At 51.2% G+C, this 26,324-nt stretch overlaps 1 protein-coding gene across 5 annotated transcripts; it reads right to left on the bottom strand.

Annotated features, from left to right (window-relative positions):
- Window positions 1-400: 400 nt before the first annotated feature.
- Window positions 401-26,030, bottom strand: CORO6 (coronin 6). 5 transcript variants are annotated; one of them, XM_081172153.1, is made up of 13 exons: window positions 25,711-26,030; window positions 25,154-25,396; window positions 21,003-21,218; window positions 13,983-14,105; window positions 12,401-12,530; window positions 11,746-11,927; window positions 10,449-10,568; window positions 8,358-8,477; window positions 5,486-5,590; window positions 3,109-3,254; window positions 2,145-2,202; window positions 1,291-1,521; window positions 401-880 (listed from the first exon to the last, which is right to left on the bottom strand). In XM_081172153.1, exons 3-13 carry the CDS (start codon window positions 21,198-21,200, stop codon window positions 758-760), a joined length of 1,536 nt encoding a protein of 511 aa, XP_081028279.1. In that variant the 5' UTR covers window positions 21,201-21,218; window positions 25,154-25,396; window positions 25,711-26,030; the 3' UTR covers window positions 401-757. The 5 variants fall into 5 exon arrangements, with proteins under 5 accessions (XP_081028279.1, XP_081028277.1, XP_081028275.1 ...); XM_081172151.1 differs by lacking the exon at window positions 8,358-8,477 and having other exon boundaries at window positions 25,711-26,029; XM_081172149.1 differs by lacking the exon at window positions 10,449-10,568 and having other exon boundaries at window positions 25,711-26,023.
- Between the last annotated feature and the right edge of the window lie 294 nt (window positions 26,031-26,324).

Raw genomic sequence — 26,324 nt, 5'->3', positions numbered from 1 at the left:
TGGCCTATAGATCTTTTCTCCCCCACTCCACCCAACTACATATTGCTGAGAACAACCTCCCCCCCCCAAACCAAAGATGTGAGGCAACTCATCAGGGCCCCGGATATTTGTTCCGAGCCATCCCATAATACCCCACCCGTTCGCTCAGCACAGAGGCCACCCGATCCGCTCTCCTCTGGCCAACGTCTGCCCCCGCCTGCAGGGTCTGTCTCTCCCCCAAAAGCAATGCCTGCCCCCACTTCCCTCATCCCCCATCACCCCCCAGTCTCCATTCAACCTCAAATCTCGACCCCCCGCCCCACCCCGATCACTGCATCCCAAAACACACATGGAACACACCCCCCAAAAAAATAACACAGTTGTCCCGTTCCGTGGCAAGGAGAAGGCAGGATGAGGTAGAGGGTGGGTGTCGGGCCCAGTTTTGGGACAGGGTGGGGGGCCAAGATATGAACTCTGATCCCTCTCTCCTTCATTCTCTCTGCCCCCTCTCCAAAAAAGGTCTTGCCTGTCGTTCCAAAGCAGCTGAGATCAAAGTCCAAGCTAGGGGGGGAGGTCAGGGTGGTGGGCCATTTCCAGTAGGTGGGGGGAGAATGTCCCTGCTCCCCACTGCAAACGTCTGCTGAGCCATGGGAGAATAAGCAGCGGAGTCTCTGGGAAAGGGGAAAGATGCAGAATCCAGGTCTCCGGCGGAGGGTGTCCAAGGCATGGCCAAGGCTGGTGGGTGGGTGGGGTTTTTTTTGGGAGGTGGGGGGAGTTGCTAGTCTGTCCCGTTGGTGAACTGGCAGAGTTTGTTTTCCAGGTCAGAGATGCGCTTCTCGTGAGCTTGGACAGTTTGCCGCAAGGACCGGATCTCTTCCAGAAGCTCCTCCAAGGCAGAACGCTTTGGGGGGGGGAGCAGGGGGGGAGAAAGGACAGAGAAAGAAAGAGAGAGGAAGGCAAGAGTTAGAGGAGTGGCAGGACCTGGGGGACCCCACCACGCTCCCTGGAAAAGGTCTCAGACCTTCAAATGGGGAAAAGCAAGCTTCTAGTCCACAGCATTTGTGATCCTCCACCAATGTAGCCATTTGGGTCCATTCCACAGCCCCCTTGAAACTCCCACTGAAATGCTTTGGAGGAAACTGAACAGCGTCAAAGTGCCTTGAAGGGCATTTTGTGGCTGTTTCTCCAACCGCCACCAGGTGGCGCTGCAACTTGATTTAACTCTGCAGAGATCGTTCCAGGCGCTTCGCCTTCCATAGCCGTCCAGTTTACCCCCCCTCTCCCACCCCTGAGCGGATGAGAAAAACTCACCGAAAAATTTGTGTCGCAAGTGGACTGGCTTCGCCGTGGCCCCGTGGGGGGCCTGCTGTCCAGGATGTTCTTTTTGGTGACCTTGAGCTCCCGGTTCTTGACGGGGACATAGCCGTCCCGCAACGAAACCAGGATGGGCTCCGCGTCCTTTCCCGACAGCCACTCGTCTGCCTCGAGTGCGGGTTCAGGCCCCGGCGTGTCGGGATATAAATCGTCTTGGAAGAGGTCCGACTGTCCAGGGCAGAGAGAAGGGAACAGGAGAAATTCCAGACTGCTTTGTCCTTGCTATCCATAATGCCCTCTGGACTAAGATCTGGTCCATCTAGAACAATGGCTTTTGGGGGCCGCCCCCCCCAGTTCCATAAATTCATCCCCGTGTCCCCTACCCTACAAACAGCATTATTTAGAATAGCCACTGAGGAAGACAATAACACAATAACATTCAAAGCAGCAACAATTAATTGCACATTTGTTCAAAACAAAATTGAATTAAATAGGATTAGTGAACTTTCCCCAGCTTTTCAAAGTCTGATAGTCATTTACCCCTCCAGCACATACACCCCGCTGCCCCCAGGGGGCACTATTGCCCATTTTGGGAACCCCGGTTCTAGAGCAGGCATGGCGCGGGAGCCTCTCGCCCGCCAGGTGCTGCTAAACTACAACTCCCATCAAGCCTGGTTTCTGGTCTGACGGGACTTGTAGCTCAGGTATATTGGGAAATTGATGCAGCCGGGTGTGTGTGTGTGTGTGTGTGTGTGTGTGTGTGTGTGTCTCCAATAATGGTTCTTCCTCCTCCCCCCCCCCCAAGTTCAAATTGACACGCCCATGGTCCCCGAATCTTCCGATTTGCTCACCTTTCGTGGAACGGTCATAACAATGGGCTCGCATTTGCGTTCGTGCAGCTTGAAAAACCTGTTTCATGGGGGAGAGGAAAAGGGGGGCGCAAGGTCAGGTGAGGGCAGGGAACCCGTTTTTCAGTCTGGGGCTGCATGTCGGGACTGGGGTGAGGCCGGAGGAAAAAGTGTGCGGAGCAACAAATTTTGCACACAGACCCACACACACACCTCTGCGTCCTCCATCATGCCAAGCGAAGAGTCAGAGTTTCAGGTGGGAATTTCTAGCCAGGCAAAACGCCCCCAGGTGTGGGGCCGGTGAGGGAAAAGGGCTGCGGCCACAGGAAAGTTTTGACAGCCAGGAAGAGAGGCTTGGAGAGCAGCCCCTGGGCCCTGGGCTGTGGCTCCCCCTCTGTGGGTTATGGGGCAGGCACAACCCTATAACCTGCGCTAGATTCTTGCGCCACCAACACCTGAAGCATCAGCTCCCTGGACACTAGGCTGCCCCATCCACTGAGGTTGTGGTTATTTGGGGCTTTTATTCAGATCCCACCAACCTAGATGGAGCTAGTAGCCATTGGGTAAATGGCCTTCTCGGTGGTGGCCCCTCCATCGGCGAAACACGCTCTCCAGGGAGGCCCACTGGGTGATTCACTGGTTATGAGGCATTTGACAGCGGAAGGGACTCCCTTATTTTCTTTAGAAGCAGAGGTTGGCTGGCCATCCGTCAGGCACTCATTAACTGTGATTCCTGCATTGCAGGGGGTCAGGCCAGATGACCTTTGGGGGTCCCTTCCAACTTTTCACTTCTGTGATGCGATTTGCGTCAAATTCAATTTGTGTCAGATTGGCACGCACCAGCTGAGCTTGCCAATGCAGAGGGTAATAACCGAGATTTTCTCCTTTCCGAAGCCACAAACCTGCCTTAGGTATGTTCCCCCGCCCCTCTCAAGCCACCCTCCACCTCTTGGACCTTGAGCCATACCTGGCAATCTCGCATTTGCTGACATCGAGGCCTCTCTTGGGCATGAAGCCCATCCCTCGCTGGGGTTCTTTGCTGCTGTAGGTGCTCAGGTAATGGACATAGGGGGCTTCGTCCGTAATCTCAAAGTACCGGATGCTGCTGTCCCCCTGCACGGAAGCAGGAGATTTAGGCTGGGAAGTAACTTGGCTTTTTGTTTCGTTTTTTTAATGAGTTAGCATGAATCTCACGCATTTCAGGGTGCGAGGAAAAGTTCGCTGTGTTTTTATCAGCACGGAAGTTTGCTGATAAACAGGGATAGGGGGATGCCCTGAGTGGAGAAATTAATATAAATAGGAGGAAAATGTGCACACATTTGAAAAGCAAGGTAGGGCATTCCTTATGGGAGAGTTCTCTTTCTACAAATCAAAACTTAAAATAAAATAAAATCTAAAATCCAAAATAACTCAAAACATCAAAATATCTTTTTTTTATAAAAAAAAACAAAACAAAACCCCAAACCCTCAAAATCTAAATCCAAAATCCAAAAAGCTACCGTATTTTTCGCACCATAGGGCGCACCGGACCATAGGGCGCACCCAGTTTTTAGGGGGGGAATTCAAGAAAAAAAATCTTCCCCCCCCCCCGCAGCCCCAAAGAGCAGCGTACAGGCTGCACACAACCTCTCCCTGCCGGAGGGGTTGCGTGCAGCTATGGATCAAGCCAAGGCAGCGAGCGGGATGGATCCCGCTCGCTGTTTTGGCTTCCCCTTTAGCCCCGTGCAGCCTCTCCTTGGCGGAGGGGCTGCACAGGGCTTTCCTGGCTTTACTGGGAGGTGGGGGGATTCCCTCACCTCTCCCCAAAGCCCGCAGAAGCCGTGCAAACCCTTTAAAGAGATCTCGGCTTCTCCTGGCTTTCCTGGGAGGCGGGGGGATTCCCCCGCCTCCCGCAAAACCGGCAGAAGCCACGCGCCTTTTAAAAGGGCTGCACGGCTTCTCCTGGCTTTCCTGGTAGGCGGGGGGATTCCCCCGCCTCCCGCAAAACCGGCAGAAGCCACGTGCCTTTTAAAAGGGCTGCACGGCTTCTCCTGGCTTTCCTGGGAGGCGGGGGGATTCCCCCGCCTCCCGCAAAACCAGGCTCCCCCCCCCAGCCTTCTAGCCAAGTCGGGGGACAGCGGCAAAGGCGCGCTGCGCCCCTGCCGCTGTCCCCCGAGTTTGCGGGGCTGGCGACGGGGAGGAGCAGGCTTCTCCCCCCGCCAGCCTTCTAGACAAGTCGGGGGACAGCAGCAAAGGCGCGCTGCGCCCCTGCCGCTGTCTCCCGAGTTTGCGGGGCTGGCGACGGGGAGGAGCAGGCTTCTCCCCCGCCAGCCTTCTAACCAAGTCGGGGGACAGCGGGAAGGGCGCACTGCGCCTCTCCCGCTGTCCCCCGAGCTTGTGGGGCTGGCGGTGGGGCTCTCCTGAAGCCTGGAGAGCGAGAGGGGTCGGTGCGCACCGACCCCTCTCGCTCTCCAGGCTTCAGCGAAAGCCTGCATTCGCACCATAGGACGCACACACATTTCCCCTTCATTTTTGGAGGGGAAAAAGTGCGTCCTATAGTGCGAAAAATACGGTAAATCCTTATCTTTGAGCATCTTCCCACTTTCCTGAAAGGCAAACTGCTTCATTGGATATCAGTCCTGGAAGATCTTCCCTCAATATACTCGGTCCACTCTTCCCCCACTTCCTTGTTTTATCCTCACAGCCCTGCAAGGTAGACAGGCTGAGAGAGAGTGTGGCCAGTGTGTGAACCCCAGGAGCCAAGACACTCTTACAGGCTGCTATGCTGCAGAAGTGTTGTTGCAAAAGGAAAAGGGAGGAGGAGGGAAGAGGAAAGCGAGCGAGCTTGGGTACCAATTCTAAGAATGCCCCAAATGGAAACAGTGGGAGAAATGGGGGGAGTTGGTCTCAGGGGCTCTAGTGCACCCATCTCTTCTGCGGCCAGACAGGAATGCTACAGCCTCCCACGTTAAAAAACAAACAAAACTTTTATTTTGCTTTAAACTAATACATATAAATATAGACAACCAAAATTACAAAAGAAAATTCCTTAATAATAATAATAATAATAATAATAATAATAATAATAATAAAGCTAAAAATCTACAAAAAATATCAAAGTACATGGTACAAAACATAAGCCATTATGGGAAAGAAAAAAGAAAAAGGAGAGAAGAAGAAGGATGAGAAGGAAAAAAAGAAGAAGGAAAAAAAAGGAGGAAGATGAGAGCCAAAACACAAGAAGGCTCATCTATTGTACACTTCTGTCAAGGTCACAACAGATCATTATTCTTATCAATTCTCTCTGTCTGCATTCCAAAGAATCCCTCATCTTGGTATCAGTGAACATTTCTCTCACTTTTTACCTTGCCACACAGGTAGACTATGCTGGAATCAGGGTCATAGAAGGGAAGGAGAACGCCGTTGCTTGTGTCCATCTCCTGGAGGGCTATGGGCTCCTCAAAGTTCTTCTGCAGGAAGAAGGGGGTGTCAGGGCACGGGGGGCAAAACCAGACCAGACACAACCTGGGCACAGCAATCACACACACACACAAAATGGGGGCGGCTTCTCTCAGCCAAAAGCCCAGCACTACCCCTCCTCAGCCCCACAGCCCAAGTGGAAAGGGAGTCTGGAGCTCAGTAGCGGAGCCCCCCTTTGCACGCAGGTGGTCCCAGGTTCGAAATCTGGCATCTCCAGAAACTGGTAGCGTGGGATGGGGGGAAAGAGCTTCCCCTGCCAAAGGCGCTGCCAATCAGTGCAGGCAACACTGGGCAATATGGAGAAAGAGCCTGGCATGGTATACAAAGGCGGCGTGGAATGTTTCTAAAAGCAGGGGCTCTGCCACTGAGCTCCATTGAAAGGCACCTCAAAGGACATCTAGTCTGACCCGCTCCCAACCAAGCCCATTAAGCTTGGTTCCCTTTGTCAGGCATATGAATCACCTTCCTTCCACCGTCTTGATTTTTGGGTTACCATGTCAGGAGGGAGCCCAAGGCTCAGAACCAGGAGGAGCAAAACAAGGAGACCGCGTGCCTCTGAACATGTGCTGAGGGCCAGGTCATGCTTCAAGCACACAGCTGGCCTTGGAGCGGGAAGTCTGGCTATGCCAAATGCCAGCTGCGTAAAGGCCACCCTATAGGGACGCGGGTGGCGCTGTGGTCTAAACCACAGAGCCTAGGGCTTGCCGATCAGAAGGTCGGCGGTTTGAATCCCCACGACAGGGTGAGCTCCCGTTGCTCGGTCCCTGCTCCTACCAACCTAGCAGTTCAAAAGCACGTCAAAGTGCAAGTAGATAAATAGGTACCGCTCTGGCGGGAAGGTAAACGGCGTTTCCATGCGCTGCTCTGGTTCGCCAGAAGCAGCTTAGTCCTGCTGGCCACATGACCCAGAAGCTGTACGCAGGCTCCCTTGGCCAGTAAAGCAAGATAAGCGCCGCAACCCCAGAGTCGGCCACGACTGGACCTAACGGTCAGGGGTCCCTTCACCTTTAAAGGCCACCCTGTGGCAGCTCTGGGATTAACATTTCTCTTTGCGGTGGGAATGCCTTTCCCCTGCCCCCAGGTAGGGGCAGGTTCCCCCAACTAGAAACCCCATCTCTTCTTTCAGAAGTCCTAATTCCTATGTTTTGCACACTTAGGAACACAGCATTCCCAGCATGCACTGCAATTTTAATGCCCCCCCCCCTCCGCACAAGCACACACACCTCTGCAAATCCACACCACTGCAAGGTTCCAGGAACATGGCATTTGCCTCCAATGGTGGCTCGATGAGAATCCAAGATGTGCTCTAACGACTGAGCAATGCAAATTAGTTCAATTGCCTGCCTGCCTTGTCAGTGAACAAGAAGCAGCTACGTAGTGAATTAGAGTATGCGTGTGAATTAGAGCCGCGTTTCCCAATGTTGGGTCTCTGGCTGTTTTTTCAGACTACAATTCCCATCATCCATGGCTACTGGTCTTGCTAGCCAGGGATGATAATAATAATAATAATAATAATAATAATAATAATAATAATAATAATAATAATAATAATATATTTATATCCCGCCCATCTGGCTGGGTCCCCCCAGGCACTCTGGGCGGCTTCCAACAAAACACTAAAATACAATAACCTATTAAACATTAAAAGCTTCCCTAAACAGGGCTGCCTTCAGATGTCTTTTAAAAGTTTGGTAGTTATTTTTCTCTTTGACATCTGGTGGGAGGGCGTTCCACAGGGTGGGTGCCACTACCGAGAAGGCCCTCTGCCTGGTTCCCTGTAACTTGGCTTCTCGCAGCTGGACCGAGGCCGTTTAGGGCTTTAAAGGTCAGCACCAACACTTTGAATTGTGCTCGGAAACGTACTGGGAGCCAATGTAAGTCTTTCAATATCAGTGTTATATGGTCTCGGTGGCCGCTCCCAGTCACCAGACTAGTACCAGATGGAGCTGGTAGACAGCCGCCCTGGACACAGAATTAACCTGCACCTCCATGCAGTGGCGTAGCGTGGGTTGTCAGCACCCGGGGCAAGGCAAGTAATTTGCGCCCCCTAACCCGTGGATTTGCACCCCCTAACCCTAACCCCCAGATGTTGCGCCTGGTGCGGCTGGCCCCCCCTGCACCCCCCACGCTACGCCACTGCCTCCATGGACAGCTGTGAGTCCAAAATGACTCCCAGGCTGCGCACCTGGTCCTTCAGGACCAGGGAATCCTCCACACCTGCCCACCTCCTGTCCCCCAAAACAGTACTTCTGTCTTGTCAGGATTCAACCTCAATCTGTTAGCTACCATCTATCCTCCAACCGCCTCCAGACACTCACACAGGATCTTCACAGGTTCCAATTTGAAAGAGAGGTAGAGCTGGGCATCATCCGCATACTGATGAATACCCAGCCCAAAGCCCCTGATGATCTCTCCCAGCAGCTGCATGTAGATGTTGGGAGATAATGGGAGTTGTAGTCCAAAACATTTGGAGACCCAAGTTTGGGAAACATTGAATTAAAGCATACAGGATGCTAGACCTTTGGATCCAGTGGGCATCTGATATTTTTTAAAGCTGCCCTGCTGGAAATTATGGTGCCCCTCTGATGTTCCTCTGCGCATTAATGCCTTTGACCACATGTCTCCTCGCCTGAACTTTGCAGCTGCCCTGGCCTGTCTCCAAACACTTCGCGTGCCGGGAGAGGTGGCAATGTCGCAGAAAGCGCCCAGGTTCCCGGGGGGTGGGAAAACACTCCACACCATGCGTGGCCCGGCTACCGGATCCCAGAGTCCCAACTCTCGCTGGCTCATGCGAGTGAACCCTGTGGTGAAGACGAGTCCGTCGCGGGTGAAGACGGCTCTCATCGGCCGCATCCCTTCGTGAGGGGCAAACCTTTCCTGGGGCGAGCAGGGGAGAGAAAGGGTTAAAAGGGTGTGTCAAAAGGAAAAGCGAGGTGCCGGAGGAGGTGAGAAGGACGGAGAGAGAGGGGGATTGCTGGCTGGGAGCTGCTGCCCCTGGAGATTTCTCAAGGAAATTTTTAATTTTAATTTTTAATAAAACTCGCTGTGTGGTGGGAGATCCCTGTTAATTCTCAAGTGGTTCTTTTACTCTAGAGGTGCGCCCCCAAGCGGCAAAACTAAGAAAAAGCCACAGAGGGAAGCATCAGATTAACCTACGTCATGGGGTTGTTTTGAGGATAAAATAGAGAGGGATTTTTTGCTCTATAAGACTCACTTTTTCCCTCCTAAAAAGTAAGGGGAAATGTGTGTGCGTCTTATGGAGCGAATGCAGGCTGCGCAGCTATCCCAGAAGCCAGAACAGCAAGAGGGATTGCTGCTTTCACTGTGCAGAGATCCCTCTTGCTGTTCTGGCTTCTGAGATTCAGAATATTTTTTTTCTTGTTTTCCTCCTCCAAAAACTAGGTGCGTCTTGTGGTCTGGTGCGTCTTATAGAGCGGAAAATACGTTATGTACACCACCTTGTGCTCTTTAGATGAAAGGTGGGATATAAAAATAATAATAATAATCGTACATTTAGAGCATATTATTTCCACCCCACAAATCCTGGGAACTGTAGTTTAACCCCCACAAAGTGCTACAATTCCCAGCGCCCTTAACAAACTACACTTCCCAAGATTCTTCGGGGGGAAAGTGAATGGGCTTTAAAATGTCCAGAGTCAGTGTTTCCCAACAGGAGCAAGAAGTCACAGAGGAAATATGCTTCTCTGAACAAAGCCATGTTGTGAACTCAGGCTAAGGGCCAGAACCTAGAACCACCACCAAAATCAGAATTTTTTAAAATTTAAATAAATCTGTCTCAACCTTTCCCTCTTATCTCCGTTCACATCTTGCAGCTTGCAGATCATGGAACAGAGGGCAAGGGAAGCCCTACCAGATTTGCCTGGTCGCCTGGGGCGAGTTGAAACTGGCTCCAGGCAACCAGCTCAAAAAGTTTTCTAAATGACCCGGGGTGGGGGCAGGGAGACAGTGAGCTGCCTTGTTCCCCCACCTGCCCCCCATTGATAAGGAAAGGGGAAACTGTGGTCAGTACACATTTCTGGTAGGCCTTTGTTTTGGTTTAGACAGTTTCTATCCAAATGCGATTTTGGTTTTAAATGCAGTGTAAGGTAATCTCTCGGGACGCGGGTGGCGCTGTGGGTGAAACCACAGAGCCTAGGACTTGCCGATCAGAAGGTCAGTGGTTCGAATCCCCGCGACGGGGTGAGCGCCCGTTGTTCGGTTCCTGCTCCTGCCAACCTAGCAGTTCAAAAGCACATCAAAGTGCAAGTAGATAAATAGGTACCGCTCCAGCGGGAAGGTAGACGGCATTTCCGTGCGCTGCTCTGGTTCGCCAGAAGCGGCTTAGTCATGCCACATGACCTGGAAGCTGTACGCCTGCTCCCTTGGCCAGTAAAGCGAGATGAGCGCCGCAACCCCAGAGTTGGCCACAACTGGACCTAATGGTCAGGGGTCCCTTTAACTTTTTGAGGTAGTCTCTATGGGAGTATACTGTATTCAATTATGGGGTATCAGAGTTTTTAGGGGCTAACCAGGCTGGGATAGTTGGGATAGCGGGCTTGTTGGTTTTTGAATGTCTGATGTCGATTTTTTCAATTTTGTTGTTCTGTATGGGACAATGACAATAAAGATTATTGTATCGTATTGTATTTTTTCCTCCAAAAATACCAGCGGTGATTCCCTGGTTGGTACTCTTCATTCAGTACCGGGATCTGGGTTCCAATACACTCTCCTTCCCTCTCCTCTCCTCTTGCTGATAGAAAGGCCAGCATAGGCCCCCCACCCCAAGAGAAACACACACACACACACCCTCCCCACCATCCGTCATGCAGCCCCCTCCCCAAGCCGTACCAAGTCCCAAAGCGCTAGCTGCCGCTCGCTCATCTTGCTAAACCCGGTGGTGAAGACTTTGCCATCGGCCATGAAGATGGCTCGGACGGGACGGGCGCCTTCGTGGGGCTTGAATTTCTCCTGGTGGCCGCAGGGTTAAGCAGGTTAGGACCAAACAGAGAGATAGACACACACACACAAGGTTAGTACAGGTCCAAGTAAGAGCACGCTCCGGAGAGGGGAGGAAGAAGGAACACAGCTCTTTGCTGGGACAATCGCGGCAAGGGAGAGCTGCTCCTGCGTTCGAATCCTGCTCGAGGGCTTGGCCCAGGCACCTGGTGGGCCACTGTGAGAAGAGGCTGACACGGAGCATTCACATTCCTTTGATGTAAAGGGTCGCTTTTACGTTTGTGCGAGTGCAAAACGGGGGACGAATCCTAAAGGAGGATGCTTTGGGTCTGAGACAGAAACTCATCTGGCTTTGCAAACTGCGTGCCAGTTAACAGATCGCGGAAAAAGCCCAGTTAACTGCTATAAACAGACAGATCAGTGCTGTTTTGCCCCTTCCCAGATGGAAAGAGTCAGAGCTCACTGGGAGAGCATCTGCCTTGAATGCAGAACGTCCCAGGATCTTAATGGTATTGCCAGGCAGGGCTGGGAAATGCTCCCACCTAGAACCCTGCCTTGCTGCTGCCAGTCAGTGCAGGCAATACTGGGCCAGATGGACCAAGAGTCTAACTCAGCCTAAGGCAGCTTCCTCTCCAAACCAGAGGAACCATGTTATTTTAACATTTTGAAAGCTTTAAATGATTTATGCAATCTTTTTCTGAGCGATAACTTTCTTGTTCTATCCCTTTTTGTAAACCGCTTTGCAGTTTTCTACAATCAAGCAGTGTATAACTTTTATGAAATAAATACATACATTTAAAAGCATCTCCAATTGGCTAGGCAACGCCCCACTGCTAAGCTTGGGGACAGTGTGGGGAGAAAAGTACCCCTGAGTGTGCCTGAAGAGTGGGTCTCTGAGCAAAGTTCGCCCACCACTTCCGCTACGAGCGGTCCAGCATCTCAGGAGCTCCAGCTCCTATTGTCCCCAACCATTGAGCATGCTGGCTGATGGGAGCTGGAGTCTAGCAACAGACCTGCAGGCCCACAGGTCCCCTGTCCCAGGTCCAAGGGAATCTGGGCCACGACGCTTACCCTTAGATGTCTGTCCCAGGAGAGGGAGGGGAGAGAGGGAAGGAGAGACAAGCCAGGGAACAGGGGAGGCTGTCCACACATGCTCAGTGGCAGGCTGGGGCCAGCAGCGGCTACTCACTGCCACAACCAGGTGTTGCCGGGGGTCAATGATCCGCAGGTGCTTGTCCTTGCAGGTGGTGACAAAGAGGCTCCCGTTGTGGTTCCAGCAGACATTGTAGATGAGGTCGGTGTGCAGGTCATCCAGGGTCAGGAGCGCCTCCCCAGTGCCCACGTTCCAGAGGATGATGACGTTGTCGCCCCCTGCAGGAAGGAAGGGGAGTTGGGAAAGGGCCAAAATGAGGCATCAGTCAGCCTGGCGTGACAGAACAGTCAGCTGCGATGAGAGCTGCAGTCCTGAAACATTTGGAGGGCATCACATTGCGGGTAGGCTGATCTAGACAAATATCTTACTATATACATATACATGTAAGGCTGTCGTCACGCTGCAGTTCTTGTGGCTGCCAGTAGGTGGCCATGCCTACTCCAGCAGGATGAAAGGGTGGCAGGAGGTCCAGGTGAGCTGTTTTGGCAGAGGATGTGCCAGGAAGGTACTTGATGTTGTATTTGAATCCTACCTTTCTTCCGAGGAGCTCAAATCAGCAGCCTCTGCTGATCTGGTGTCCTCCCATCAGTCCTAGCCAGCCCAGCCAATGGCTTGGGATGCTGGGAGCTGCAGGCTTGAAATAACCGTACCAGGCGCAGCAAGGGGCCTGAATCTGGGGAGAGGGTCTCACCTGCGCTCAGTAGGATGTTGCGTGCTGTGGGGTGCCAGGTCAGGATCCCCACACGCTTGGAATGCCCTTCGAGGGTGACGACTGGCTCCGTCAGGTTGCGCATGGGGATGTAGTCAGGGATCTGCCAGACCTGGTGGGACAAAGAGGCGGCGATGGAGACGGCGGCAGCTCAGAGGCATTCAGCGCCCGCTCTGCATGAAGAAGGTCCCAGGTTCTAGCCCCAGTGGCACCTTATCTTCAGGATAAGGCTCTCCCTGCCTGAAACCCCAGGGAAATGCTGCCGGCCAGTGCAGACCAAACTCAGCTAAAGGGGCCAATGGTTTGCTCCTATTTAAACCAGCCCTTTCATTAAGAACCATGAGGACTAGGAACCTGTTCCAATTTTAGGGGAGGGGGCACGGCAGCTCTGTGACAGGTCACCTGCTCTGCATGCAGAAGGTCCCAACTTCTATCCCTGGCACCTTCAGGTAGGGACAGGATCGTCCCCTGGTTAAAACCCTGGAGAGCAGCTGCCAGTCAGTGTAGACAATAGTGAACTCAATGGACCTGACTCCGGATAAGGCAACTGCCTACATTCCCTGAGCTCATAAATAAAGACAAACACATACATTTAAAAAAGAAGAATTTTTCTATGGAGGACACTTTGGTGTCCTTTGCAAAAGGAGAAGAAAAAGGGGAGGAAGAGGAATTATTTTTTGGGGGGGGGGGAATCAGAGGAAGCTGCCGTCTTCTTCGTTCCCACCCACCCCACCCCCCGGCCAAGGCTACAGAGCCAACTATTCTTAGTCGCTGAGTTGTCGTGCGCCGAGCTATTCTTAGCCCAAAATGCTGCATCATACCTAGCAAGTCAGACGCCAGGCTGAGGACCAGCCGGCCAGCTATAAACAGCCCCTGACACCTTTTCCAGTGATTTAAAGGCGAACGGCCATACTCTCTGGCTTGGAAGAGGAGGCTGGTTCTGCGTGCTTTGAGTCACGTGTAAAAAAGGGACCCCTGACCATTAGGTCCAGTTGTGGCCGACTCTGGGGTTGTGGCACTCATCTCACTTTATTGGCCGAGGGAGCCGGTGTACAGCGTCCGGGTCATGTGGCCAGCAGGACTAAGCCCCTTCTGGCAAACCAGAGCAGCGCACGGAAACACCATTTACCTTCTCGCCGGAGCAGTACGCATTTATCTACTTGCACTTTGAGGTGCTTTCGAACTGATAGGTGGGGAGGAGCTGGGACCAAGCAACGGGAGCTCACCCCATCGCGGGGATTCAAACCGCCGACCTTCTGATCAGCAAGTCCTAGGCTCTGTGGTTTAACCCACAGCGCCACCTGTGTCACGTGTGGAGGGACCCTAAAAACCACGGCCTGATGCGTTTGAATCGTCTCCCCCTGTGCCACCTCCGAAAAATGCTGTTCTACTACATCCGGGCACCCAAATTGATGATGTGTCTACAGGTACCCAACCACGTCCAGTACATGCCCCCTTTGCTGATTAGAAACATCCTTCCCTCTAAAAATAGGAGGAAATTGCCAAAATTCAGGATATCTCCCTGGACTCCCCACGCTTTTGCTCCAAAGGTGCCATCTCTTACCATGACTGTTGTGTCCTCGGAGGCACTGGCAATGACGTTGTCATTGTGGGGGCACCAGTCAATGTCCAGCACGGGGGCCGTATGCCCCGTCACCAAGGGGATGTTCTTGTCCACACGGCCGGTCTGTAAACACACAGAGATCTTGGGAATTTCTGGGAAAGGCAGCCCTCCTCTCCCCACACAATTGACCCACAAAAAGGCGGCCAACCTACTAAAGGTTTCCTGACGCCTTCTCCTTGGGAGACAAACCTAGACAGCAACTTAAAAAGCAGAGACATCACCTTGCCAACAAAGGTCTGCATAGTTAAAGCTCTGGTTTTCCCAGTAGTGATGTATGGAAGTGAGAGCTGGACCATAAAGAAGGCTGATCGCCAAAGAATGGATGCTTTTGAATTCTGGTGCTGGAGGAGACTCTTGAGAGTCCCATGGACTGCAAGAAGATCAAACCTCTCCATTCTGAAGGAAATCAGCCCTGAGTGCTCACTGGAAGGACAGATCCTGAAGCTGAGGCTCCAAGACTTTGGCCACCTCATGAGAAGAGAAGACTCCCTGGAAAAGACCCTGATGTTGGGAAAGATGGAGGGCACAAGGAGAAGGGGACGACAGAGGGCGAGATGGTGGGACAGTGTTCTGGAAGCTACCAGCATGAGTTTGACCAAACTGCGGGAGGCAGTGGAAGACAGGAGTGCCTGGCGTGCTCTGGTCCAGGGGGTCACAAACAGTCGGACACGACTGAACGACTAAACAACAACAGGTCGCAAAACCTTTTTCAGCCAACAGTGAAGTATACAGTGGTACCTCAGGTGACATACACTTCAGGTTACAGACTCCGTTAGCCCAGAAATAGTGCTTCAGGTTAAGAACTTTGCTTCAGGATGAGAACAGAAATCATGGTCCGGCGGTGCGGCAGCAACAGGAGGCCCCATTAGCTAAAGTGGTGCTTCAGGTTAAGAACAGTTTCAGGTTAAGAACGGAGCTCCGGAACGAATTAAGTTCTTAACCTGAAGTACCACTGTATTATCAATTCATAGAAAACTAAGAGTCGTCAGGAAGACTCATGGGTCATCTCGTCCAGCCCAGAGCTAGAAGAATCTAGAGCTAGAGTATCTCCAGGAGATGTCTGTCCAATCTCTGCTTGAGGGAACGCTCCAGGGCCCAGGGTTTCCCAAACTTGGGTCTACAGCAGTTTTTTAACTACAACTCCCATCATCCCTAGCTGGCAGGACCAGTGGTCAGAGATGATGGGAACTGTAGTCCAAAAACAGCTGGAGACCCAAGCTTGGGAAACACTGGTCTAGGCAAATGGATCCATCACTGAACTGTTCTTACCACAGAATCGTAAAGTTGGAAGGGACCACGAGGGTCATCCAGTCCAACCCTCTGCAGTGCAGGAGTCTTGAACCCACGACTCTGAGATGAAGAATCTCATGCTCTCCCACCCTCTGCCTTAGCCGCACGACCTTGAGAGAGCCTTGTCAGGCGGGCCGATCCCCCTGCGTCACGCAGTAAACAGCCCAGCTGGAAACCTGACCCATGGAAAAAGTGACCCCTCCCACCCAACTTCCTGCCATCATTTCAATTGTTCCCGAAGTGAGTCATTCATTATTGTGAGCACAGCGCTGTCCCCAGAAAGGCCAACTGCTCTCATCCGTCTCTCAACCGCCGCCTGGGAGGGGAGGGAAAGTTTTGGACCTGGGTGAGGCCCTTCGGAGGCCGGGAGGGCACCAGCGGGCATCAGGAAGGAAAAGACAGAGAGAAAGGAAAGCGAGGGATAGAGGACAGAGGTCCTGCAAAGACAAAGTTGGAAAATGGACACATGGGAGGGGTTTCAATCCACATTTCAACCATGTCTTACTCAGAGCTGATCGGCCGAAATTCACGGACCCAAGATGAGTCACTCCCTTTGTTTTCAACAGATCTGCTCAGGGTAGAATGAGCGTTTTGTACAACCCCTTGGGGGTTTATGACGTCCTTTTAATTGGACACAGCAGCGTAAGACATAAAACGGCAAGTTACCCTCACGTACAAAAGGAGCCCTGCCTGCGGGAGACACAAAAGCAGGAGGACCTGCAAACACAGTGGAGGATGAAGTCAAAAAACTGAAAAGGAGCTTTGCTTTAGCCAGAGAGCCATGGCAATAAAATATATCTGGTTCATAGAGGATAAATTTGAAGTATTATTATTATTATTATTATTATTATTATTATTATTATTATTATTATTTTAAACAGGATTCTGAATCAGGGTGTCAAATCTCCCTCCCCTCAGTTATGTAGGATGGCTGGAAGCAAAGCAGATTGGGGCTACTGCATCTTTAATATATATGTGCAGAAGGATTTTCCTGCACAATTAAAGGTGCAAGAGTCCCCTGTGCTCATGTAAGAATATCAGAAGGGCCCTGCCAGATCAGGCCAGTTGCCCATCAAGTCCAGCATCCTATTCAGTGGCCTAACAGATACCATCACTAGCCTCCTCGGGGAAAGAGACCTGTCCTGTTGCAAAATGCCAGCAAGGCTAATTCTGTAAGCAAATCCTTATAACAGCTACCACAAGACTATCAACTGTTCCAGCCTTCCAGATTGCCTGTCCAGAATGAAAAACCAGGGGAGGCGGGGGGACGATGACACCATTTTATTTAAGGCTCCAGTCCCGAAAGACCAGGGAAGGAGAAGCAGGGGGGTGCCCCTTCCACATCTTGGCCATTGACTTACGTGGCATCAACACAGGTTTCCCTCTTACTCCTCTCCATATTCTAATGTTTCCATCGAACCACTGGGTAGACACTTTTTTCTTTAAGTTTTACAACGTTTACTTTTTAAAAAAGTTTTTCAATATTTTTAAGGTTTAAAAATAAAGTTTAAATTTTATTTTTAATTGCACTGTTTTAACACACTTGGGGAGTTTGCCACCCTGGGCTCCTTTGGACATAAGGAGAGAAGAGACATTTAATCAATAATGATCGGTGGTATTCAACCAAGAGGTCCAGTTCCCTCCAGAAGTGAGGTTACAGGGAACCAGGCAGAGGGCCTTCTTGGTGGTGGCACCCGCCCTGTGGAACTCGCTCCCTTCAGATGCCAAGGAGATAAACAACTATCTGACTTTTAGAAGACATCTGAAGGCAGCCCTGTTTAGGGAAGTTTTTAATGTTTAATGCTGTACAGTATTGTGCTTTTAATATTCGGTTGGGAGCCACCCAGATGGGTGGGGTATAAATAAATTATTATTGTTGTTGTTTTAATCAGAGTTAGACCTACTGAAATTAACAAGCGTGACTCAAGCTGCAAACCTACACTCATGTACCCACGGAGATCTATGGGGCTGACTTCTGAGTAGAACTGTACAGGATTGCAAACTAAATTAGGTCCATTAATTTCAATAGGTCTACGCTGTGTGAAACATAAGTTGAATACAACCTAGCAATAATCAGCACCATCACTGGAGAAACACAAGCAGTTTCTTTATGTATACCCTACCTCGCCTCTAAGGACTTCAGGGTGACGTACATAGCTCTCTCTCTCTCCCCCCCCCCCCCACTATACCCTCAGAACAACCCTGTCAGGTAGCTCAGTCTGAGAGTGAGTGGCTGGCCTGAGGTCATCTAATGAGCTCCATGGTGGAGCAGGTATTCGAACTCTGGTCTCGCGCCCAGAGTCTTAGTCCAACCACGACATCACACTGGCCCACAATTGTGCAGTTCAAGTTGTAACCAGGAAGGCGGTGTGTCAAAAATGCTTATTATGCTTAGATGCCTCTATGCATTTGTGTCAGTGGGTCTGCTGGAGTTATGCAAAAGAACTCTGTGAGGTTGCAAGACGTCTAAGCCATAGGTTTATGAATGGAAGCGTCATTTGATTCACTTAAAAGGATCAAGCTATTAGTAACAGCTAGGGCCATGCTTGCTATCTTCTATAAAACAAAATATAAACCTACTTCCATCCTGGTGTGTTACTGTAATTAGGAAATGTACGAGAGGGAGATGCTAACATTAGAGGGGAGGGGGGTTAAACAGTAAGTATTCATTGAAAAATCAAAACCCTATCGCAGAGAAATAAATCTCCAAAAAAGAAGGCAGTCCCTGTTAAGGGAGGACTGAATGATCTTCAATCAGTTCATTGGTAAACGGATTAATCAAGCTGCGGTTACATCAATTAATCAGCCGGCAAACCCATTTAAATTGGGTGACAGCCTCCAGATTTCAGAAGGCCAGGAAATGTTGCTGGTTTAATACAGAAACATAATTTATTGTGGAAGGGGACCTTTTCCAACTCATTTCTCCCCACCCACAATTCCTGCAACTTTATGGGGACGCAAAGGGGGTGATATATTCAAATCCCCACAAAGCAAAATGCTTCCTTGGGCCTCCTTCTAAGCAGCAGCCCCAGCCTGGGCAAGGGGCCTTTCCGTTCTTATGGTAACACAAAAATGGCCCCCTCAGAAAGGGGAACGGCAGGTGGTCTCCTTTCTCCTACAACCACACACGCGCCCCCTGCCGAGGCAGCTGGGACCCCCCCCCCTCACTGAAACCCTGCTGTGCCTGAGGCCAAACCCAGGATATTGGGGCATGTGTGGTGGAGAGATAAAAAAGCCAGTTCTTGAGAATTCAAATGCAAGGTTGCATAACAATAAGGGGTAATAACTCTTCACAAGAATGGATGCAGGAACAGAAGGGGGGGTTCAGGCAACTTCTCCCCCCTAAAAAAGGCTAGGATTGAGCAAATGCACAGAGACCTCCGACAGTTTTTCATGGTCACGCAAAAGGGAGATTTTTGATGAATTCTGCTTCTCCCAAACACCGGGAGGTGAGAAGCAAGGGTGCCCAAGGTGATGCTGGACCAAAGTACAGGTGAGACACAGATGCAGCAAAGGTGAGTCAGGGCTGTACCGCTTCCAGGGCTGTCGCACGGAAGACGGAGCAATCTTGTTTTCTCCTGGGGGAGGGCCCGAACCAATGGCTTCAAGCAGGAGTCAGCAAACTTTTTCAGCAGGGGGCCGGTCCACTGTCCCTCAGACCTTGTGGGGGGCAGGACTATATTTTGGAAAAAAATATATGAACGAATTCCTATGCCCCACAAATAACCCAGAGATGCATTTTAAATAAAAGGGTACATTGTACTCATGTAAAAACATGATGATTCCCAGACCGTCCGTGGGCCAGATTGAGAAGGCAATTGGGCCGGATCCGGCCCCCGGGCCTTAGTTTGGCCTACCCATGGCTTCAAGTCACAAGGAAGGGCACCCAACTAAATCAGCAAGAATTTTCTGAGGGTAAGAGCTGTTCGACAACAGAGCCTTCAATGGAGGTTTTAGAAGCAGAGGTTGGACGGCCATCTGTCACGGAGGGTATAGCTGAGATTCCTGCCTTGCAGGGGGTTGGAATGGATGACCTTTGGGAGTCCCTGCCAACTCTGCAATTCTGTGACTCTGTGAACTGTCTGAAGGGCATCAGACTTCCCACCTTGGCTGAAGTGGCTCCCAACGTGAAGCTCTTCAATCCTCAGCAAAAATATTACCTTGTCCGGCAGGGATGAGGGGGCTGCCCTCCATAAGAACATAAAGAGAGCTTGGCGGATCAGACCAGAGGCCCATCTAGCAGAAGCGATCTTAGGATAGCATGACCAGCTTGGCTGCATTGGGTGCCAGCGGCGTAGAACTGAGGGCAAGAGGCACGGGGCAATTTTAACGCCATACAGGGTGCTGCTGAAATTTGTCCTTTCCTAAAGCCATCCAAGTTGGCAGCTGCCGCTACCTCCTGCTGCAGCAAGTTCCATGGATTAACTATACCCTGAGTGAATACGGTTTTTCTTTTCCCTGTCCCGAATCGTCTAATGTTCTGCTGGGAGTTGTAGTCAGCCACCTCGGGACTACAACTCCCAGCAGCCCAAGCGTGGCTGGGGATGATGGGAGTTGGAGCCCAGCAACGAAGAGGGGTCTGCTAGGTACACTCCTTCTGCTGAGACAAGCCACAAAACTCCATCCACACTCCAGGGCAGAAGACAACTGGCCCACCTCGCCAGATTGTTGCAAAGAGATAATGAATGCAAAACGCTCTGAATATATAGATCCCACCTTGCAGGAGAAGAATTGATGCTTTTGAATTCTGGTGCTGGAGGAGACTCTTGAGAGTCCCATGGACTGCAAGAAGATCCAACCTCTCCATTCTGAAGGAAATCAGCCCTGAGTGCTCACTGGAAGGACAGATCCTGAAGCTGAGGCTCCAAGACTTTGGCCACCTCCTGAGAAGAGAAGACTCCCTGGAAAAGACCCTGAGGTTGGGAAAGATGGAGGGCACAAGGAGAAGGGGACGACAGAGGACGAGATGGTGGGACAGTGTTCTCGAAGCTACCAGCATGAGTTTGACCAAACTGCGGGAGGCAGTGGGAGACAGGAGAGCCTGGCGTGCTCTGGTCCAGGGGGTCACGAAGAGGCGGACACAACTAAACAACAACAACAACACCTTGCTGGATCGTTGCAAAGAGATAATGAATGCAAAGTGCTTTAAAGACTGCAGAGAGAATTATTGGGTGCGCTCTTCCCACCTTAGATCAAATCTATGCTGCCAGGTGCCATAAGAAAGCGGCAGAGATAGCACATGATAGTGCGCACCCCGGAAATGATCTCTTTCAGCTTCTGCCTTCTGGAAGAAGATATAGGGTTATAAAGGCCAGGACTAGCCGCCTGAGAAACAGTTTCTACGCTAATGCAATTCTGGTTCTAAACGCAGCATAAGGGGTCTCTGTAGTATAGTGTATTTTAAAATGGGGTTTTAGAGTTTTGGGGGTTTTTGAAGATTTTATGTAGTTTTTATGTAGTTTTATGTAGTTTTGTGGTAGTTTTATGTAGTTTTTCAATTTCATTGTTCCGCAAGGGACAATGACAATAAAGATATCGTAATCGTAATCGAATATATAGATATTGAATGCTATGCAAGTCATTATTACTAGCTGAACAACCATTCGCAATCATCAGCCTCCCCCTCCTGCAAACATGCTCCCTCCCACCAGCGGTGAGCGGGGAACGTACCTTGGCCAGGGGCAAAACCATGAAGGCCCCCCCGCCGCCTGACTCCACAATGATGGCCACGAATTTGGGGTTGACGGCGCAGAAGGAGCTGTCCCACGTCACCTTGGAGACCCGGATGTCCTCATACATCTGGTCGGCCTTGACTGGCTGCCCAAAGACATGCCGGAACTTGCTCTGGCGCACCACCCGGCGACTCATGGCGGAGGGATCCTGCTTCTTGGGGGGGGGCGGCAGAGGGGAAGGGCAGACACAGAAGGAGAAAGAGGGGGTCAGCAGGGGACAAACAGAAGACGCAGACCCAAACCCAGGCCAAGCTCGTTGACCGACGATATTGCCTTGCCCCATAGAGTGCTCTGATCTGAGGAACTGGCCCTGGCACAACCGCTCTGTAGTGTGGCTGCGCCTGCACCTCTGGAACTCCCTGCCTCTTGACGGCAGCCAGCTGCCTTCCCTGTACTCTTTCCGGCTCCTCCTTAAACATTCCTGTTTAGATAAGCCTCCCCAGACGTTTAGAAAGCCGGTGTGAGTTTTCACCTGTTTTTAGTCTGCTGTTATTTTAACTTTTTTGAAAGTCTTATATTACTGTCGTCAGCTTTCCTCGGTGATATTTTTATGGTTTGATCTTTTCTGTATACTGCTCTGAGTTTGTTTTGTGTTGCCATTTTTTTTACAGTCAAGCAGTACACAAATATTTTAGGAAACAAATAAACCCTTCCAAAAGACCTGAAAATGGAGCCCACATGATATACCCCCACTTTTTTATATTAAAATCCTCTCATTTTTTTATTGTAAATAAGGGGGAGTTGCAACAAAGTGTTGCAGCGCATCCGCCTCTCCCCAGAAGAGTGCCCCTGTTCAGGGATCCAGCCACCCATTATTTTTTCCAGGATACTCTATCCCATACATCCCATTTTCATTTTTCATTCCCTCCCCTTTTCCTCTCCTTGGCTATTTTTAATTTTTTGGGGTGGGACGTGGGACAGAGAGAGTGGGGGAGAAAGCTTAGGTATTTCCCCTCAATATTTTTTCTGCTTCTGTAAACTCCAGCATCTTCTCACACCTTCCCCCCCCCCCGTCCCCACCCCAACAGCAATTCCATTTTCACATCAATCCCATCAGGGAGTTAGTATTTTTTCCCAAAAAAAAACCCCAACAACAACCCTGTATTGCTCTTGCACTGCTAATTCAATCACAGCATTGATAAAATTCAAAACTGGTGCTATGAACAAGTTATGCAAATCAAGAAAATATATGTGTGTGTGTTTGTTTTTGTCTATATCACACAACATATATAGACACAGCGAGAGAGATATCAATATTGTTTGTATCCAATGCTAATCTGGCTCAGAGTAGACCCATTTAAAGTAATGGGCATGGCTAACTTAGGCGTGTTCATTTCAACAGGCCTACTCTGAGTAGGACTCACTTGAATACAACCTGCATATTTTTGTTTTTGTCAGTTATACATAAAGAAGTAGTAAGGTTATTCCATTATTTGCCCACTGTCAAACCTCAGGTTATGTAAGTGCCTTGGGGCAAGGAACTAGCTTTTCAATTTTTCATTTAAGGAGGGAGCCACTAGCTCCCTCCTTAAATCTCAGCTGTCCTCAGCGTGGACAGATGTGCCTCTGGGGTGTTTCAAGGCAGTTCATGGACCTCCTCTCTGCCACAGCACTAGAAGGTAGACGGGACTTATTAGACCCATACTGCAGATGGGAGGAATAAGGCCGAGAGCAAGAGAAATGCTGTGGTTTTCCAGCATTGACCTAGTAAAGCCTACAGCTAGTTGAGACTTCTCACCCCAGAACTCTGAGCTTTCAATGCCTAAAACTGTGTCCTGGCACGCACATTTCATCCTTCAGCCAGGAGTTCCACTGATTCCAGAAGAACGTTGCTTTGCTGGGCCAGAGCCAAGCCCCATCTAGGTCAGCACTGTGTGTCTGCAGCAGTTGGTCAGATGCATGATGGAAGCTGATGTGCAAGGCACGGAGGGGATTGGCTGGCCCCTCTTTATATCCTCAACACCTGGTATTCACAGGTAGGCCACACCTGCACATGGAGGTTTTGTGAAGCTGGCATTGCTAACAGTAACCCTCCTCCTGCTTTGTCCAGCTCTTCCGAAAAAAGCCACCAATGCTAGGGGCCAAAACCATGTCTTCTAGCTGTAAAATGGTAAAGGGACCCCTGACCATTAGGTCCAGTCGTGGCCGACTCTGGGGTTGCGGCGCTCATCTCGCTTTATTTGCTGAGGGAGCTGGCGTACAGCTTCCGGGTCATGTGGCCAGCATGGCTAAGCCACTTCTGGCGAACCAGAGCAGCACACGGAAACGCCATTTACCTTCCCACTGGAGCAGTACCTATTTATCTACTTGCACTTTGACGTGCTTTCGAACTGCTGCTAGGTGGGCAGGAGCTGCGACCGAGCTACGGGAGCTCACCCCGTCGTGGGGATTCGAACTGCCAACCTTCTGATCGGCAAGTCCTAGGCTCTGTGGTTTAACCCACAGCGCCACCCACATCCCCTTTTGGCTGTAACTCATAGTTAATAGTAATGAATTTTTATCAATGCAATTATTATTGTTATAGTCATATCCCACCTTTCCTTCAAGGAGCTCACAAGGGGGGGTGCACATGGTCCGTTCCCCCCCATCATATCCTTGCAACAACCCTGTGAGGTAGGCTAAGCTGAGAGAAACAGTGACTGGCCCAAGGTTACATCCCATGAGCTTTCACAGCTGAGCGAGGATTGAACCCTGGTCTCCCAGGTCCCAACCACTACACCACACTGTCTCTCTCATTTGTTGATCGTGCAAAGGGGCTCTCTTCCCTCTGTTCTGAGTCTCTGGCCAGGTTTCACTGCACGACCCCCACGTTCCACCAGCATGGGGGAAAGAGGGAGAAAGATCTCACTCCAATGGGTCTTGAGGTCATTTTTGCCAACCCAAAAAGCCCCCCCTGAAAGAGCCCCCCTGAAGTCGGCTCCCTGAAGCGTGCACACTCAGGCGTACACACAACCCAAAGTCCTGGTTGCAAAGACAGACGCCAATCTTGCACAGAGACGAACCAGTGGATCCAAGTTGCAAGGAAGAAGATTCTGACTAAACATTAGGAAGAACTTTCTGGGGGCAAGAGCTGCTTGACTGTGGAATGGACTTGCTTAGAAAGGTGGCGGACTCTCCTTTCTTGGAGGTTGTTGTTGTTGTTATTAAGATTGTTGTTGTTGTTAATACCCTGCCCATCTGGCTGGCTTTCCCCAGCCACTCTGGGTGGCTTCCTGTGTATATAAAACCATACTAAAAACTTCTTTAAGCAGAAGTTGGATGGCTCTCTATCACGAATGCTTTAGCAGAGATCCCTGCATTGCAGTGGGCGGACTAGATGACTCCCAAGACCCCTTCCAACTCTACAATTCTATGATTTTATGTCAGTTCCTAGATATCCACGTGCTGTTCCTATGTTTACTTACACACACACACACACACACACACACACACACACACACACACTTTCTTAGGCAGCACCATCAGCATGCATGATGCTTAGCTTAAAGGCTACAAGAGGACAGGGCTCCTGTCCCTGATGGGTGTTACAATCTGAAATTGAACGCTGCAAGGAGAGAGAGAACAGGAGAGCAGTGGGGTGTGTTAAAACGTTGTAAGTCTCAGTGGGGCAGGGCTGGGGAATGCCTGTGTCCCCCCTTGTGGCAAGCGCCCATCTCGCTATCGATTCTTAACACCGAACATGCTGGCTGCTGGAGGTTTAGGAGCTCAGCAACATCTGCAGATGATCTCCAGCCCTAAATTAGGGCACGTTAAGCCACACTAAGGCCCCCAAAAAGCAAACATGAGTACCTAACTTAATTTCTTTTATTTGTTTCCTTTGGCTATTTACATACCACGAAATCTCTAAAGTTTAAAGGTGGCATAGAAAAAAAGATTACAAGGCAGGCGGAGAGACAGACAGTGAATAAAATCAATGGGGCGAATGGGGGTGGAATACACACCCACCTATTTCAATGGGTCCGTTTAGTTGGGTACAGGCCTAAGTAGTTATTAACTCACACACAAGCGGTGGGTCACGCAAAGCACAGGCACGGGTATCGAACTCGACAGTCCTGGCCTCATGCACGGGAAACGCGTTCACGCATTCACCTGATCGTGTGAACGCGCAGGAGGTGCAGGCAGAAAGGTGGAAGAAGGAAGCCCCCCAAGGACCTCTTTGCGCGAAGACGAAACCCGCTCCGGGGCTCCGGGAGGGTGGGGGCGAAGAGGAAGCGTTCCTTTCCAGGGAAGCCACCGGGGTTTTTTTTCAATGGGCCCTCGGAGAAGGCGGCAAAAAGGGTCGAAGCCGGAACTCCTCCCCGGCGCTGCGGCGGCTATAGAAGGCGAGGCGCTCTGCAAGGCAAACCCCAGAGGTCACTTTCCTAATATAGCCTGGATTCTGCAGCGGCTCTGGGTTTGGAGCGGAGGGGGGAGGGGATATTGGGGGGGGCTGGCTGGAGGGGGGGCAAGCAAGCAAGCAAGCAAGCAAGAAGAGCTTCCTTCCCGTGTGCACGGATGGTCCGTCTGCTGAGCAGCCTTCAGGTTTTGGGGGGGCGGAAGGAAAGAAAGGGCCCCCCTTCCCTCTCCATTTTACGCACCTGCGCCCAGGTCTCTCCAAGGGCGCACGGCGTTTGGGGAGGTTGGGAGGGGGGCGTCCTGCGCCTTACCTAGATTTCCAGGGATCGGGGGCGCGGGAGGAGGAGGAGGAAGCGGGGCGCCGTCCCGGGGCCTGGGGACTCTCTGCTCGCTCCGTCCGGGCGCTGCCAAGCTGGGTGGCGTCCTCCGGGGCGGGCGGGCTGGCACGCAGCGCCTGGCGCAGGGGCCTCAATGCGGCTGGAGGGAAGAGCAGCTGCTGCTGCTGCTGCGGCCGCCGCCGCTGCCGCCACCATCTCAGGTCTCCAGCGCTCGCTTCTCTCCCCCCCCCCCCAGCGAGGGAGGGGGCGACAGCTGCGAGCCCCCCTCCTTGGGGAATGGGCGGCCGCCTCCAGAGGCCCAGCCAAGCCCTGGAAAGGGCATCTGGCAAGGAAGAGGAGAGACCCCACCTCCCCTTTTTAACACAGCTCCCGGGTGTGGGTGTGTGTGATAATTTATCTTTTTAAAAGCAAGCCCCGTTGGGCGAGCAAGCAGAAGGCCCCCTCTATATCGCAGCCCCTCCTGTTTGCAAAAGGTCATGAAGGCAGAGCGCTCTCACTCTCTCTCCTGCCTTTTTTGCCCTCGAGGATAGACTGTGACTGGATCGGGAGGTTCCACTGGGTTCTCACTAAGGATTTGAAGGCACAGG

This window comes from Podarcis bocagei (genome assembly GCF_964188305.1).
Source record: "Podarcis bocagei genome assembly, chromosome: 15".
Taxonomy (NCBI): domain Eukaryota; kingdom Metazoa; phylum Chordata; class Lepidosauria; order Squamata; family Lacertidae; genus Podarcis; species Podarcis bocagei.
Note: the sequence above shows the minus strand (reverse complement) of the source record. Positions and strands in the feature narration are given on the sequence as shown.

Excerpts from the sequence above, each read along its gene's own strand:
- CORO6 (XM_081172153.1), bottom strand. The coding sequence starts at position 21,200 with ATGAGTCGCCGGGTGGTGCGCCAGAGCAAGTTCCGGCATGTCTTTGGG. Across the intron at positions 11,928-12,400 it reads CAACATCCTACTGAGCGCAG|GGGGCGACAACGTCATCATC; the intron begins GTGAGACCCTCT and ends TCCTTCCTGCAG. Across the intron at positions 5,591-8,357 it reads AGTTGGGACTCTGGGATCCG|AAGAACTTTGAGGAGCCCAT; the intron begins GTAGCCGGGCCA and ends TTCTTCCTGCAG.